Source organism: Pan troglodytes, chromosome 19 (genome assembly GCF_028858775.2).
Source record: "Pan troglodytes isolate AG18354 chromosome 19, NHGRI_mPanTro3-v2.0_pri, whole genome shotgun sequence".
Lineage (NCBI taxonomy): Eukaryota > Metazoa > Chordata > Mammalia > Primates > Hominidae > Pan > Pan troglodytes.
Genome location: NC_072417.2, coordinates 47837842 through 47854538, shown reverse-complemented (window position 1 = coordinate 47854538; position 16697 = coordinate 47837842). Strand labels below are relative to the sequence as shown.

Genomic DNA, 16697 nt, shown 5'->3' with positions numbered 1-16697 from the left:
AGAGTGTCCAGGTTCTTGGCATTTTGAACAAACAATTGGACAAAACACACAAACAAAGCAAGGAAAGAATGATGCAACAAAAGCAGAGATTCATTGAAAACAAAAGCACACTCCACGGGGTGGGAGCCTGCCTAGCAGGTGGCTCAAGAGCCCGGTTACAGAATTTTCTGGAGTTTAAATACCCTCTAGAGGGTTCCCGTTGGTTACTTGGTGTACACTCTATGTAAAAGAAGTAGTGGCCTGTGATCAGCCTGATTGGTTGCAAGAGGGGACCAATCAGAGGTACCTTCAATTTTTCATCCGCCAGGCAGAAAAGCGGGGCAGGTTGCAAAGGGACTAGCTTCTGTTCCTTTTGTTACCTGGGCATGGAAAGTTCGGGTTTTCCTTTTGATTAGGTCTAGGAAGTCAGCGTGAATTGGCCTTAGGTTCCCTGCCTCCAGACTCTATTTTTCTGCCTTACGGTTCATATTGGGTTTGTTACAAGGATATTCAAACTTTGTGAATTGGCAAGCAGGAATCTAGAGTTTCCAGAACAATGGAGAGGGGCCAGGAAGGTATAAAAACTTTTGTGAAAACGTCAAAAAATAAATATTTAGTTAAAAATAAAATTTCCCATTTTCAGATTTTGTGAATATCTGTAAGAATTTCCAGGATATATTAATTCGCTAAAGTTAATAAAAGCAAGAAACAGAAGGACGTTTCAGAATGCTATTGTTTGTGTAACAAGGGGGTGCTGAATACATACATAATTGCTTGGTTATGAATAAACTGGCTCTGGAAGGACACACATAGCTAATAGCATCGTTACCTAGGGGAAGGTGAAGTGGGTCCTGGAGAACAGAAAGGGAGATTTTCCACCTTACACACATTTGCCATCTTATGAATTTGAACGATAAGAGTCCCCCCGCCCCTTCCTTCCTCTGCCCTGCCCCTTCCTTCCTCTGCCCTTTACTCTCTCAATATCCTCTTTTCATGCTTTTTTTTTTTTTTTAATCACTTCAGGTCCTTTAAAAAAATTATTTGCAAGAAGTACGTATATATTCTGAATAAAATTCATTTTCAGATATATGTATTACAAATATCTTGTCTGTTCTATTGTCTTTCCCTTTTCTCAATGGGGTCTTTTCGGTGTCTTATAGTTACAGACACCCAATTTATCAGCTTTTTCCTTTAGGACTGGCACTTTTTGTGTTCTGCTAAAACGTTATTTTCCTCTCTTATGGTCATAATATTCTGCGATTTTATTGTCTAGAGTTGTATTGTTCACATTCAGGTCTACCATCCGTCTAGAATTATTTTACTTGAGATAGGAGTCAAGGTTAATCTCCCCCCAATCGACCTTCAATTGACCTAGCACTATATATTGAAAAAACTCTTCTTATTGCATTACAGTGGCTACTTGTAGGAGGAAAAAGTGACTACATAGCTGCAGGTCTGTTTCTGGCCTCTCTCTTTTTCATTCATTGTTTTTACCTTTGTGCCAGTTATCACACTGTTCTGATTACTGTGGCATTATAATCATCTTGATAACTGTATCGTGAATTCTCCAACTGTGTTCTTCGCCGGAAGTCCACGGAACACCAACCACGACCTTCGGAATTTCCCTCCGGAAGATGAAGGCACTGTGGTTATGCGGGTGGACCCTATCAGATCTCGGGTCCATCGGGTCCTGTGTACACCTTGAGGGACGCCCACCCAACGCGCATGCGCAGCCTCAATGCTGGGATTGGACGGAGCCTCGCTGGCTGCGTACACGTCACTTCCGAGGCGGGAGGATGAAGTTGATTGACTATGGTCTCTCCGGCAACCAGGTAGGGGCTGGGGAAGAAGGAACCTCCGAGATGAGGCGATAGGGTCTGACCTTGAGCTGAGGCGACGCCCCGGCCTGGGTGAGGGGAAGCGGTGTAGTGGTCGAGCTAAGGCTGCTGGCCCTGGGCGGCTTCCGGATCCCCGCGACGCCGAACTCTGAAGGAAGACTCAGCTCAGGCGCTGGGACCAGGGCCCTGGCTCCGGCGAGTGCGTGGCGGGGAAACCCACCTGTCGCCGAGGTGTCTTGAGTCCAGTTTCCGCTGCTGGGAATGGGTGTCGCGCCGGGCGCTGTGTGTGAAAGGCCTCTGCGCCCACAGGGCTCCTGGCTTCAGCCTGTTTATTCCCGCATTTCTGCGCGACGTAGGGGAGGCTCCGCAGCGTCTGCGAGTGGCAGGACCGAGGGTTGAGCGCTGGGGGCCAGTGGCACCTTAGCCAGTGACGGCGAGTTAGGACTAGCAAAGAAAGTCCGGTTTTTCGGAAGGCAGGAGGTGGGTGCTGACTCGAGCGTCCACGGGAATGGCTGTTTGAGATATCTTGCTCTTCCATTACTTACTCTGCGGCTTCCTGGCTGTGCGGCTTTGGGCAAATGTTTTAAACTCTGAGTGTTTCTTCAGCTGTAACTTTGGGAGTAACAAGCCCACTCATAAGGTTGTTGTGAAGCGTAAATGAGACTGCGCGTGCAAGGTGCTCAGCTGGTGTCTGGCACATAGTAGGTATTCAACAAATGGTAGCCACATAATGCTCTTTTTTTCAGTTTCCAAACCTTCGATGTAGTGATTGGAGAATCGTGAAGTTACTTTTGAAGTAACGTTTGGGTTTCATACACTCATACATTTAGTAAGCAGAATTCTTGCTTACACTGTTGCCGATTGCAACGGTGTGTTTGCATAATGGAAGCTATGTTTGTGCCTTTGTCAAGGGTGTGGAATATGCCTTCCCTACCATGTACATGTCCCCTTTTCTCCATTCCTTAATAATAGTTGATATTTTTTGAGTGTTTGCTATGTTACAGGCACTGTACTAATCCCTTTACTGAATTATTCAATCCTGTAATAACCCTAATCATAGGAACTATAATTTTTATTTATGGAGGGAGAAATGGGCTTAGAGATGTTAAGAAATTTATCCAAAGGCATAGAGCTATTAGCCAGGCAAGGTGGCACACGCCTGTAGTCCCAGCTATTTGTTGGGGCTGAGGCAAGTGGATTGCTTGAACCTGGGAGACAGGCTGCAGTGAGCCGAGATCACGCCATTGCATTCAAGTCTGGGTGACAAAGTGAGACCCTGTCTTGGCTGGGCGCAGTGGCTCACACATGTAATCCCAGCACTTTAGGAGGCTGAGGCGGGCGGATCACCTGAGGTCAGGAGTTCGAGACCAGCCTGGCCAACGTGGTGAAACCCCGTCTCTACTAAAAAATACAAAAATTGGCTGGGCGCGGTGGCTCACGCCTGTATTTCCAGCACTTTGGGAGGCCAAGGCGGGCGGATCACGAGGTCAGGACATCGAGACCATCCTGGCTAACACGGTGAAACCCCGTCTCTACTAAAAAAATTCAAAAAAATTGGCTGGGCTTGGTGGCGGGCGTCTGTAGTCCCAGCTACTAGGGAGGCTGAGGCAGGAGAATGGCGTGCTCCGGATGGCGGAGCTTGCAGTGAGCCGAGATCCCGCCGCTGCACTCCAGCCTGGGCGACATAGTGAGACTCTGTCTCAAAACAAACAAACAAACAAACAAAAATTAGCCGGGCGTGGTGGTGGGCGCCTGTAATCCCAGCTACTCGGGAGGCTTTGGCAGGAGAATCGCTTGAACCTGGGAGGTAGAGGTTGCAGTGAGCCGAGATGCCGCCACTGCATTCCAGCCTGGGCGACAAGAGCGAGACTCGGTCTTAAAAAAAAAAAAAAAAAAAAAAAAGTGACACCCTGTCTCAAACAACAACAACAACAACAACAAACAACAACAAAGGCATAGAGCTAGTAAAGGCCGATCCAATGCCATGTCACTCCAGAACCTAGCGCTTAGCTACAAATTTCATTCATTCCTTCAGATACTTATTGAACGTTTACAGTGTACCAGCATTGTGCTGGGTGTTGTGGATACAATGATGATCAAAACAGATAAAGCCCCTGTCTTTAAATTGCTTATAAATCTAGCAAGGGAGATAGTAAATATATAAATAAAACTAAATATTAAATACGATTTTGATGCATGCTGTGGAGGACAGTAGAGGGTGCTGTGAGGATACATAATGGAGTCACCGGCATGCGGGGGGGAAATGAGGAGAGACAGGGAAGGCTTTCCCAAGAAAATAATATTTAGCTGAGACTTCAAGGACTGAGTTGGAGTTAAATTGGACAAAGAGCTAACAGGAGGAGGGAAGGGCATGTGTGAAGTCTTGAGACTAGGAGGAGCTTGTATCTTGTTACTTAAAGACCCGTGTGAGGCTGAATGTGGTGGCTCACACCTATAATCCGAGCGCTTTGGGAGGCTGAGGTGGGAGGATCATGTGAGGCCAGGAGTTTGAGACTAGCCTGGGCAACATAGGGAGACCCCATTTCTACAAAAAATAAAAAATTATCTAGGCGTGCTGGTGTGTACCTGTTGACCCAGTTACTCAGAAGGCTGAGTCAGGAGGATCACTTGAGCCCAGGAGTTTGCGGCTGCAGTAAACTGTGATAATACTACGGCACTCCAGCCTGGGCAACAGAGTAAGACCCTGACTCAAAAAAAAAAAAGAAAGAAAAAAATAAGCATTAAACCAGACTGGGATGTATTATGGATAATATGCTAATGCAGTTTCTTTCAGAAAAGAAATCCCACCACTTATTTGTATGCAGCTGAGCAGATACAACCCATTATGTAGTCTCAAGATTAATGGTAATTTGTCCTCTTGTAAGAAGACTTGACAGCACCATTTGCTGTACATGTTTTCATAGTTCATTCTAAATTCACCTGGTAATTGGGTTGGTCATCTGTGCTACCTAGTTACTTTTTTCCAAAGGAAAACATGAAACAGCTCTATGATAAAACAAGTAGTTGAGGTGCCTAGGCTAAACTTCCACAGTGATAGGGATAGGGCTGGGGCATTGTCTTCCTGGATATTTCCATTTAAAATAGGGGGTTTGGCTGAGCACGGTGGCTCACGCCTGTAATCCCAGTACTTTGGGAGGCTGAGGAGGGCAGATCACCTGAGGTCAGGAGTTCGAGACCAGCCTGGCCAACATGGCGAACCCCGTCTCTATTTAAAATACAAAAATGTGTGGTGGTGTGTGCCTGTAATCCCAGCTACTCAGGAGGCTGAGGCAGGAGAATCGCTTGAACTGGGAAGCAGAGGTTGCAATGAGTCGAGATTGTGTCACTGTACTCCAGCCTGGGCTACAGAGTGAGACTCCATCTCAAAAAATAAATAAATAAATAAATAAACGTATGTATGTATGTATGTATGTATGTACGTACGTACGTACGTACGTACGTGAAGGGGGGATTCCAGGCCCTTCAGAAAAACAGTCCTGGGTTTTACTGTATTTACTGGGTTTAAACAAGCTAAGCTAGGGGTAGTTTATTTAGCCTTTAAAAAGATTTGCATACATATCAAAGGGACAGAGGAATAATTTATAAATACTGGGTTTTTCAAAGAAATGCTGTGAGGAAAAGGAAGGAGAGAAGAACTCTTTCCCTTTGGAAACAGTGAAAATTCAGTTTTAAAATTTTTACTATATGTTTGCATGACAACTAAAAAAAAAATTTACTTACAGTACAGTAAAATGTTGGACTAGAGCAACATCCATAATGTTGGATGGTGTAGGGATTATTCATTCCCACCCCATTATACACATAAGAAACCTTTCTTTGGTAGCCAATGTTATTTTAATGCAAAAATGAACTCTCTATTCTGGAAGGCCATAAGCATGAGGGTGAAAATTGGGATTGAATGGTGTGTAAATTCAGTTTGAAAGCTTCTTGCCACCCACCCAGATAGGAAATACAACAAATTCCTTAGGATTTTACCTGAGCTCTCCCTCCTGTCTTCTAAAGTTCCCAGTAACATGAGGCTTGGCCATTTAAACTGCTTAGTGGAGGGAGAGGTCTGTGATGGCCACTGAATTTGCTACTGGAGAAGAGTCTTGATCCAGACCTCAAGAGAGGGTTCTAGGATCTTGTGTAAGAAATAATTTGAGGCCAATCCATAGAGAAAAGTGAAAGCAAGTTTATTAGAAAAGTAAAGAAACGAGAATGGCTACTCCATAGGCAAAGCAGCCCTGAGGGCTGCTGGCTGGCCACATTTATGGTCATTTCCTGATTATATGCTAAAGAAGGGGTGGATTATTCATGAATTTTCTAGGAAAGGGGTGGGTAATTCCCGGAACTGAGAGTTCCTCCCCTTCATAGACTATATAGGGTAACTTCTTGACATTGCCATGGCATTTGTAAACTGTTATGGTGCTGGTAGGAGTGTCTTTTAGCGTGCTAATGCCTTATAATTAGCATATAATGAGCAGTGAGGGTGACCAGAGGTCACTTTCATTGCCATTTTCCATTTGGTGGATTTTGGCCGGCTTCTTTACCTCAGCCTGCTTTATCAGCAAGGTCTTTGTGACCTGTATCTTATGTGACCTCCTATCTCATCTTGTGATTTAGAATGCCTAACCTGGGAATGCAGCCCAGTAGGTCTCAGCCTTATTTTACCCAGCCTCTATTCAAAATAGAGTTGCTCTGGTTCAGATGACTGATAAATTGATTGAATATTGCTTACCAGTGGTTTGAGCTTCCTTGCTGTACTTAGCTAGTGTTTTATTAAGTAAGGCTATGTTTGTACTAGGAACACTAAGTTCTGAAGGGGATATAAATTTTTCCAGTTTATATGAGCAGCACTTAGTGGTCATTAAATTGGATACTACTACATTAAGAAACTACCATTGCAGAATTCTCTATGAGTATGGCATTATAATCCAGATTGGTTTAAAATGTTAGCTAAACTGAATCAAAGAAACTGTACTGAGTTCCTGTTAAGCAGCTAACTTGTTTATGTTCAATTGTTGCTTAGAAGCCTTTGTATTCTGTTTGAGTTGTTAAAAGAAAAACTTCAGACAAACTAAATTCAACAGAGTTTAACTGAACAAAGAATGATTTGCAGATCAGCAGCCTCTGGAACTAGAATAGGTTCAGAGTGACTCTGGGGTAGCTACATGGTTGGATAGTATTTGTGGACAGAAACAGCAAAGTGACATACAGAAAATGGAAGTGAGGTACAGGCCAGGCTCAGTGGCTTACACCTATAATCCCAGCACTTTAGGAGGCCAAGGCAGGAGGATTGCTTGAGCCCAGGAGTTTGAGACCACCCTGGGCAACATAGGGAGACCCCATCTCTTAAAAAAAAAATATAGATAGATAGATAGATAGATAGATAGATAGATAGATAGATAGATATAGATATAGATATAGATATGCAGGTGTACCACTCATGCCTGTGGTCCTAGCTACTCAGGAGACTGAGGTGGGAGGATCGCTTGAACCTGGGAGGTTGAGGCTGCAGTGAGCTATGATCACACCACTGCACCCCAGCCTAGGCGGCAGAGGGAGACCTTGTCTCAAAAACAAAACAAAACAAAACAAAAAAACAGGGAAGTGAGGTGTAGAAAGAGCTAGATTGGTTGCAGCCTAGTGTTTGCCTTATTTGAGCAGTTGGCTGCCTATGACTGGCTGAAACTGGGCTGCTGTGATTGGCTGAGACTGGGCTACTTGTTACAAGAGTAGGTTAAAGTTTGTTTGCACATCCAGTTAGGTTACAGGTCACTAGCTATGGAGGAACATTTAGGCTAAACTTAAAATATGTAAGGAGGCAGCTTTAGGCTAAACTTCTTATAACAAGGTGATTAGAGCTAAGCTTAGGGATCTCTTCATCTCTTAGACAGTATTAGAATCCTTCCTGTTTAAAGTTCCAGCTAAAGGATTTTTTTTTTTTTACATGACCCCCTATTTGATGCACTTAAGAGTTAAGAATGTGGGCTTCAGAGTCTGAGTACATTCGTTGAAATCTCTTTTCCACCATTTGCTAGCCATGTGACTTCAGGTACTTTTCTTATTTAGCAAATGAAAATAACTGTCATACCTACCTCAGGATTGCTGTGAGGATGAAATGAGATCATGGGTATGGAGAATGTGTATTTCAGTGTCTGGCACATTGCAAATACTTTAAAAAGTTAGTAATTGTTATTAATATTTTTCCTTTTCAACAGCCATGTATGGTACTGTGAACCCAGAAAATCTGAGACAGGTCTTAGTTAATTCAGAGAGTTTATTTTGCCAAGGTTGAGGATGTGCCCATGACACAGCCTCAGGAGGTCCTGATGACATGTGCCCAGGGTGGTCAGGGCACAACTTGGTTTTATACATTTTAGGGAGACATGAGACATCAATCAATATATGTAAGAAGTACTTTAATTCCATCTAGAAAGGCAGGACCACTCAAAGTAGGGCCCCCCCTCAGGGGCTTCCAGGTCACAGATAGGTGAGAGACAAATGGTTGCATTCTTTTGAGTTTCTGATGAGCCTTCCAAAAGGAGGCAATCAGAATATGCATCTATCTCTGTGAGCAGAGGGATGACTTTGAATAGAATGGGAGGCAGGTTTGCCCTGAACAGTTCCCAGCTAGAAGGAGCCCAAGATATTTTCCTTTCACATTTCCCCACTTTTCTTTTTTAAAATCATTTGGAGAAAGCATTTTAGAAGAAAATGAATCTCTGGTCTCAAGTTTCATCTGATCTCTCATGGCTAGGATGGTTTATTCCTAGATAGTTAGGTCCTGAAAGCTCATTCTTAGCAGGTTGTGAAGTCTCATGTCCTGTGAAGAGAAAATGGGGGGAGGAAGGGAGAAAAACAACAACAAACAAAAGAACAATCCTGGAAAAATCGATATTGGCCACATTACTCTGAAGTCCACACATTAGTAGGCAGGTATGAAAGTGGCTTATGTATGTAAATAGGTTGCTATTATTTTCTTCTGAAGTGTAAGTTGTCTGGCTTCAGTTTGCAGGGCTTTAAGAAAGCACAGCTTAGTTTTCAGTGACTCCAAATTAGGAAAAATGGGAAAAAAAAAGGAAAAAAACTGAAAACATTATTTTGAAGACTTACAGCCAAGAAAAATTAGAATTCAGTTCAAACTGTAGAAAATAATAAAAATTGAAAAAACATTAGGCAACACTAGACTCCAACAACAGGTTAACTATAGTTTTGAAACATAATTTTTCTCTCTCTGGTTTCCCAATTTTGCCAAAGACAAGTCACGCTAGGACTGGTTTGCTTTATTATACTTGACCTAATTATTTGTATACAGTGCAGCAAGAATAATTTTTTTTTACATACACTTTTAAATTGCTTTGATGGAACTTGTTCCATAGGAGGAATCTCAGATAAGACTTTCTAAAGCTGAGCCATGATTTGTGTCGTCAAATACCTATGAGCTGGGTGAATTTCCTCACCTCTTTAGGTTCCAAGATAAACCTGGGGCTTCTGGGACTGTCAGAAAGTGACATTCTTTACTTACCACAGGTCAGAAACCCTGTACATGGACTGTATACACAAAATATGAGGCCAGTTTTTCCAGGGGCTTTATTGGCTCTATATGTCATGTTTGATTCCTTAAAGGAAAGCACTCCATTCCAGTCAAAGCCTTGGTAAAATAACCAGTTTCTCCAATTGTGTCCTGCTACAAATGAAAACACAGTCTTACAGCACTGATGCAAATAACTGTATTGCCATAAGAATACTCATAAATAGTTTCCAGATTCTGGAGTAATCAGGTAGAGAGAAACAAATATGCTCCAAATTTTGTTCATAGGAGTATGCTGAATTGTTAAAAGCTGTCAGTAGCTCAAAAGAAAAGTTTTGAGACTCTGAAAAACAAAACAAAGGATCAGCAAACATTTTAAGCAAAAATTCAGTCCATGCAGTTAATTCCTGTTCTGCTTGATACTCATGAACATTTTAGCTCTCCGTGAGTCCTGGAAGTTTTTCCTCTATTCTGATATCACAATCTCTAAAGTTATGAGAAACCTGCATTCAAGAGCACCTGTTAGAGTTTTGTAGCTGATTATAAAATCACCTTCTAAAGAGGACCAAAACAAGACAACAGTTGTCTGTGGATGACAAAAAGTTTTAGGGCAGCCATAGTCAAAGACACAATTGACAAGGAAATTTGTTACCTCTGTGACACACAATAATTTTAACATAACAATTATGATTATTACTGATAATGTATACTAAGTTATATCAGAATTATAGGAGTTTCACATAATTTTGGAACACATACCAATAACATATTTATACAAATACAGCCCAAAGGAAACCAAACACCATTTTATATTTGACAATGCCTCCTGTATAATTTTTGGACCAGATAAGCCAAATTATGTTATTTTTTGGACTTTAGGGAACCTCTAATGTCTTAAAGGATTAATTAGGTCAGAAAAAGACATAATTTATGATTTGATTTGGGAAAGTTTGTCAAATATCAAAGGTTTTAAACACTTGGTATCACAAAATAGATCACAGGTCTTTGTAAAATAAGTCATCCATTTAACCAAAATGATAAGGATTTCAAAAACAAAAAGGTGAAAACCTTTATTTGTTGAGAGAGAAGAATTAATTTTGCAAACAATAAGCCTTAATAAAACCAGCATGAAGCCAATTAAATTTGTTTTTCAAAATTTTCTAAATAATCTATAAGATTTTAATCTTGACCATAAGATATAGCTTCCATAAGCCTTTTATAACCTTTATTAAGGAGTTGGTTAATGCTTCAAGAAAACCTAACTAATCTGACACAGGGGCCTATATGCTGGTCTTGCATCAGTGTGCCTTTGACATTAATAATTAATTTATAGAGAAATTGAACTTATTTTATCTTTCAAAATTGGCTGTTACAATCTTACATGCCCACCTCTTCCACAATAGTCCCTGGGCTTTGAGGAGTTGAATAGCTTTTAACTTCTTGCCCTGTGTCTCAGGAATGCAGTTTATTTTGATGGGCATCTTCTATGGGGCCTGAAGACAAGGCTTTAATTGCAGTCAGTGTTTAAGATTTAGCAAGACTGGCCAGGGATGGTGACTCATGCCTATAATCCCAGCACTTTGGGAGGCTGAGGCGGGTGGATCACCTGAGGTCAGGAGTTCGAGACTAGCCTGGCCAACATGGTGAAACCCCGTCTCTACTAATAATACCAAAAAAATTAGCTGAATGTGGTGGTGCACACCTGTAATCTCAGCTACTCGAGAGGCTGAGGCAGGAGAATCACTTGAACCCAGGAGGTGGAGGTTGCAGTGAGCCGAGATCACACCATTGCACTCCAGCCTGGGCAACAAGAGCAAAACTCCATTAAAAAAAAAAGAAAAAGATTTAGCAAGACTTGGTGTCCTCTTTTAGATCCAGGACTCAAAGCCCTGTAACTCAATGTCACAAGGACTTTAAAAGCACATACAGGAAGATACATGGAGGCTGAATCGCTTGAACCTGGGAGGTGGAGGTTGTGGTGAGCCGAGATCACACCTTTGCACTCCAGCCTGGGCAATGAATGAAACTCCATCTCAAAAGAAAAAAAAAAGAAAAGGTTTTGTGGGGGTTTTTTTTGTTTGTTTGTTTGTTTTGAGATGGAGCCTTGCTCTGTTGCCCAGACTGAAGTGCAGTGGCCCGACCTTGGCTCACTGCAACTTCCGCCTCCCAGGTTCAAGCGATTCATTCTCCTGCCTCAGACTCCCGAGTAGCTGGGATTACAGGCGTGTGCCACCATGCCCAGCTAATTTTTGTATTTTTAGTAGAGACAGGGTTTCACTATGTTAGCCAGACTGGTCTTGAACTCCCGACTTCAGGTGATCTGCCTGTTTCAGCCTCCCAAAGTGCTGGGATTACAGGTGTGAGCCACCGCACCCAGTCAAAAAAAGTTTTTTAATCTCAGTTTTTTTATTTCTAAGCAAACCAAAACTTAATAATAATATAGCAACTTGGTCATATTAAAGTTTTTTGGCTTTTAAAATTTTTTTTTATTTTTATTTCTTTTTTTTTTTTTTGTGAGACAGAGTCTCACTCTGTCACCCAGGCTGGAGTGCAGTGGTGTAATCTCAGCTTGCTGCAACCTCTGCCCCCAGGGTTCATGCAGTTCTCCTGTCTCAGTCTCCCGTGTAGCTGGGATTACAGGTGCCTGCCATCATGCCTGAGTAATTTGTGTATTTTTAGTAGAGACAGGGTTTCACTATTCTGGCCAGGCTGGTCTTGAACTCCTGACCTCAGGTGATCCACCTGCCTTGGCCTCCTAAACTGCTGGAATTATAGGAATTATAGGCATGAGCCACTGGGCCTGCCCATTTTTCTTTTTTGTCTTTTTTTTTTTTTTTTTGAGACAGAGTCTTGCTCTGTCACCCAGGCTGGAGTGCAGTGGCACAATCTCGGCTCACTGCAAGCTCCACTTACTGGGTTCACACCATCCTGCCTCAGCCTCCGAAGTAGCTGGGACAGGCACCTGCCACCACGCCTGGCTAATTTTTTTTTTTTTTGAGATGGAGTTTTGCTCTTGTTGCCCAGGCTGGAGTGTAATGGCGTAATATTGGCTCACCGCAACCTCCGCCTCCTGGGTTCAAGCGATTCTCCTGCCTGAGCCTCCCAAGTAGCTGGGATTAGAGGCATGTGCCACCACGCCAGGCTAGTTTTATATTTTTAGTAGAGACGGGGTTTCTCCATGTTGGTCAGGCTGGTCTCGAACTCCCAACCTCAGGTGATCCGCCTGCCTCGGCCTCCCAAAGTGCTGGGATTACAGATGTGAGCCACCGCACCCGGCCTCTGGCTAATTTTTTGTATTTTTAGTAGAGACGGCATTTCACCATGTTAGCCAGGATGGTCTCGATCTCCCAACCTCGTGATCTGCTTGCCTCGGCCTCCCATAGTTCTGGGATTACAGCCACCGCACCTGGCCTCTGGCTAATTTTTTGTATTTTTAGTAGAGACGGCATTTCACCATGTTAGCCAGGATGGTCTCGATCTCCCGACCTCGTGATCTGCTTGCCTCGGCCTCCCATACCTCTGGGATTACATAGTTCTGGGATTACAGGCCTCCCATAGTTCTGGGATTACAGGTGCCCGGCCTCTTTAAAAAAAAAAAAAAAAATATATATATATATATATACACACACACACATATATTTATTGCGACTTATACTGACCATTCGTGACATGCTTGGACTTTCTCATTTGTCTTGAACATCCATCCCTCCTTCTTTTTTTTTTTTTTTTGAGATGGAGTCTCTCTCTGTTGCCTACACTGGAGTGCAGTGGCGCGATCTTGGCTCACTGCAAGTTCCAAGCTCCGCCTCCCGGGTTCACACCATTCTCCTGCCTCAGCCTCCTGAGTAGCCGGGACTGCAGGCTGCCACCACCATGCCCTGCTAATTTTTTCTATTTTTAGTAGAGATGGGGTTTCGCCATGTTAGCCAGGATGGTCTTGATCTCCTGACCTTGTGATCCACCTGCATCTGCCTCCCAAAGTGCTGGGATTACAGGTGTGAGCCACCGCGCCTGGCAACATCCCTCCTTCTTAACCAGTCATTTTATTTTAGGACTAAATTTACCATACAATATTCTTTCTCATAAAATTATTTTTCTTTAAGCTTTCTTACCACACATACAAAAATCCTATTTATTTTTAAAACTTTCTTTACATCTCTTTTTATTTTCTGGTTCCTTTTACCTTGTTTTATATGTAACCTTTAAGTAAGCTGTGAATTAGACAAAACTTGTTCACCTTTTTTTAAAAAGGACACATCCTTCTGTTTTTTTAGCAAGAGTGTTTTCCTACAATATATATTTATTGGAAAATACCCAAATAATTAAATACCTATTATTTAATTTAATATAACTTTATATTCTAAATTATGACCAGTTTATCTACAGGTATTTATCCCATTACATTTACCTAATTATTTTATTTTGTTTACGTACATTATTTATGAAAACTATGATAGTCATAATTTAAAGTTATGAAACCACCATTGCAAAATTGTAACAGTGAAAAATGATTTGACCTAACTAAACTTCATCTTGCTCTTAACCTCCAATCTGTCCTTGTTCATTCCTGGGCATAGGCTAAACTAACTTTGGGAGGAACTTATAGTTTAGCTTTGAAACAAAGATGATAACAGTCCTTTCCCAAAAGAAACCTCCTTATTGCCTGTGGACTAGACTGCCTAAAGCCATGAGATTAGAAGTTATGGTAATTTTACCATATTTAAGATGCAGCTATTTTCATTAAACCAGTATTAATGTCTTATTTGTTAAAAATTACACAAGCAAAGATCATTCTGTTTTGGGCTGGGTTTAATGTTTTGTAACCCCCGTGCCGTATTTTGACACCTTAATGTATCTGGCAGAGAACTATGAAACTGCTTGATTAGGCCACGCATGGTGGCTCACGCCTGTAATCCCAGCACTTTGGGAGGCTGAGGCAGGCGGATCACAAGGTCAGGAGTTTGAGACCAGCCTGACCAATGTGGTTAAACCCTGTCTCTACTAAAAATACAAAAATTAGCCGGGCATGGTGGCACGTGCCTGTAATCCCAGCTACTCAGGAGGCTAAGGCAGGAGAATCACTTGAACCTGGGAGGCAGAGGTTGCAGTGAGCCAAGATCGCGCCACTGCACTTCAGCCCTGGGTGACAGAGCGAGACTCCATCTCAAAAAATAAATAAATAAATAAAAGAAATTGCTTGATTAATAAATGCAAGCAAAAATGAATGCTGGCAATTGTTAAGACATTTCTAATGTTTCCCAATAATTTTAAAACTAGCTTTTTATTAAAGAGTCTACTTAAGTTACATGAACTTGAAAAAGCATTTGAGTAGTCTTTTTTAGTATCTGATTTAAGTGCTTTTTTAAAAGCCAATTACCTAGAGCTCTTTTATATGTATTTTTAGTAGTGAAACATTGTGTACACAACACATACACAGACATATAGGCATGCCAATAGAAGTACATTTTGTAGATTCATAGAAACCTTTTTTTTCCTATCAGACTTTCAGATTCTTATTTATTTTTTTTTTTTTTTGAGACAGAGTCTCACTCTGTCGCCCAGGCTGGAGTGCGGTGGCGTGATCTCTGCTCACTGCAAGCTCCGCCCCCTGGGTTCACGCCATTCTCTTGCCTCAGCCTCCCCCTAGCTGGGACTACAGGCGCCCACCACTACACCCAGCTAATTTTCTGTATATTTAGTAAGATGGGGTTTCACCGTGTTAGCCAGGATGGTCTCGATCTCCTGACTTCGTGATCCACCCGCCTTGGCCTCCCAAAGTGCTGGAATTACAGCTGCACCTGGCCTCAGATTCTTGATAACCTGTTTTACAACCCTGGGCAGCTGTCAGCTACGTAGCCTTAAATTTGCATGTTAAAGGAACCAACTCAGGTGAAAGTCAAATAGCAAAGTTTACATTATAAGATGCGGAGAGAAAAAGTTTGGGTTATAGAAATTTTAAAGGCCTTTTAAATACACACACACACACACACACCCTGACACCCTATAGCTTTTACTTCAGAACTTTTTGCCACGAGATAAATAGAAATTTACTGGCTTGCAAAAATATCTTGTTGGATCTAAACAGTGGTTTTTATCTTAATAGAAAAATAACAGCAGATTGAGAGCAGGCAGAAAAGAAAAAATAGAGAAAAAGAGTACTTAGGAACTCTGTAGTTTGCAGGTCAACCTTAGGCCTCCTTTTCCTTAATGTGAATGTGCACAAAGACCATATTATTTCCATTTTACATAAACTTTGGCAAGTAGAGGTGCCATAAAACCTATGGAATGCTCAAAAGGGGGTCATTCTCCTTTTCTCCTCATTCTTCGATTATTTGCTTCCTGCCCTTTTTTTTCTTAAAAGGGGGAACTGAGCTGTAGCCTAGGGTTTTTGTGTGGTGGATCAATATGTGCTCCTTGTGGGCAGGACTACACAGTATGTCACCACTGAGTCGCTTCCACCCTTTTACATGTCTCAGTTTCTCTCTCCAGAGGTCTGTGACCTCAGAGAGGGCTCAGAACGCTGGGTGATCAGTCCTTATATGCGATTCCTGGACGAGCCATTTTAAAAATTAATTTCTGTTGGGGATTTCCCTGCAAGGCTGCTGCATGTCATTGTCGGGGGCGGAACTTAACCCCCAGACACCCCCAGGAGGCCACCGGTCACCCAGGGGTGCCTTCTGGCTGGGAGGAGCAAAACACCCTTTTTCTTCTCAACTGACAAAACTCAGTCTCTCATTAACATATGAAAACAGCAGTTCAGTTCCTCACACAAATGCACACAGAAAAACTGAATTAAGATTAAATTTGAGAGAAAAAGCAATAGGGAAGAGCCTTTAGAATGCATCTCTGAACTAGAATTAGGATCCTTAACAACTTCAGACAGGAACAAATAGCAAAAACAAACACACACACAAAACAGCAGTAGGATCACTGAGCGCTCCAATGGTAAGGAGGAATTACGACCAGTTAGTTGTTAATATTAACTTTAACCAAGACAAACCCCAGTTCAGTTACTTACCTAGGGATGAGTCTCAGGCTGAAGACTGATTTCTACCAGCAGGAAAGCAAAAAAAAAAAAAAAAAAGCAACCTCATCTCAAACTCCACAAAGGAGTTACTGCCTTCCATCATTATGGAAACAGGAAAATCACTTGCCTTGTGCTGGAAGCAGGTAAAACTCCAAAACAAAAGAGGAGTTATACAGCAAAATAAACTTTAGATCTCGATCAAATTTTGGGAGATCAGGGATTCTCTGGAGGGAGTGCTCTCAGATCCCAGCAAATCGTCCTATTGGTTTGTGCCATAAAGGTAGCTGATGCTGGTACCAAGCACCAGTAGGAAATT

General features: G+C 42.2%; 1 protein-coding gene across 6 annotated transcripts in view; it reads left to right on the top strand.

Moving 5' to 3' along the window:
• The first annotated feature begins 1704 nt into the window (after nt 1-1704).
• The window catches only part of DHRS7B (dehydrogenase/reductase 7B), a 64518-nt gene continuing 49525 nt past the window's right edge, over nt 1705-16697 (top strand). Inside the window, exon 1 of one of the 6 annotated variants that reach the window (XM_009432568.5) lies at nt 1705-1811. In XM_009432568.5, the coding sequence (XP_009430843.4) occupies nt 1792-1811 (20 nt within the window). In that variant the 5' untranslated portion in view covers nt 1705-1791. Of the gene's footprint in view, nt 2298-2497; nt 2519-16697 lie in introns of those variants that run through there. The other 5 variants (XM_054670983.2, XM_016930806.4, XM_016930805.4 and 2 more) reach the window with 5 other exon arrangements.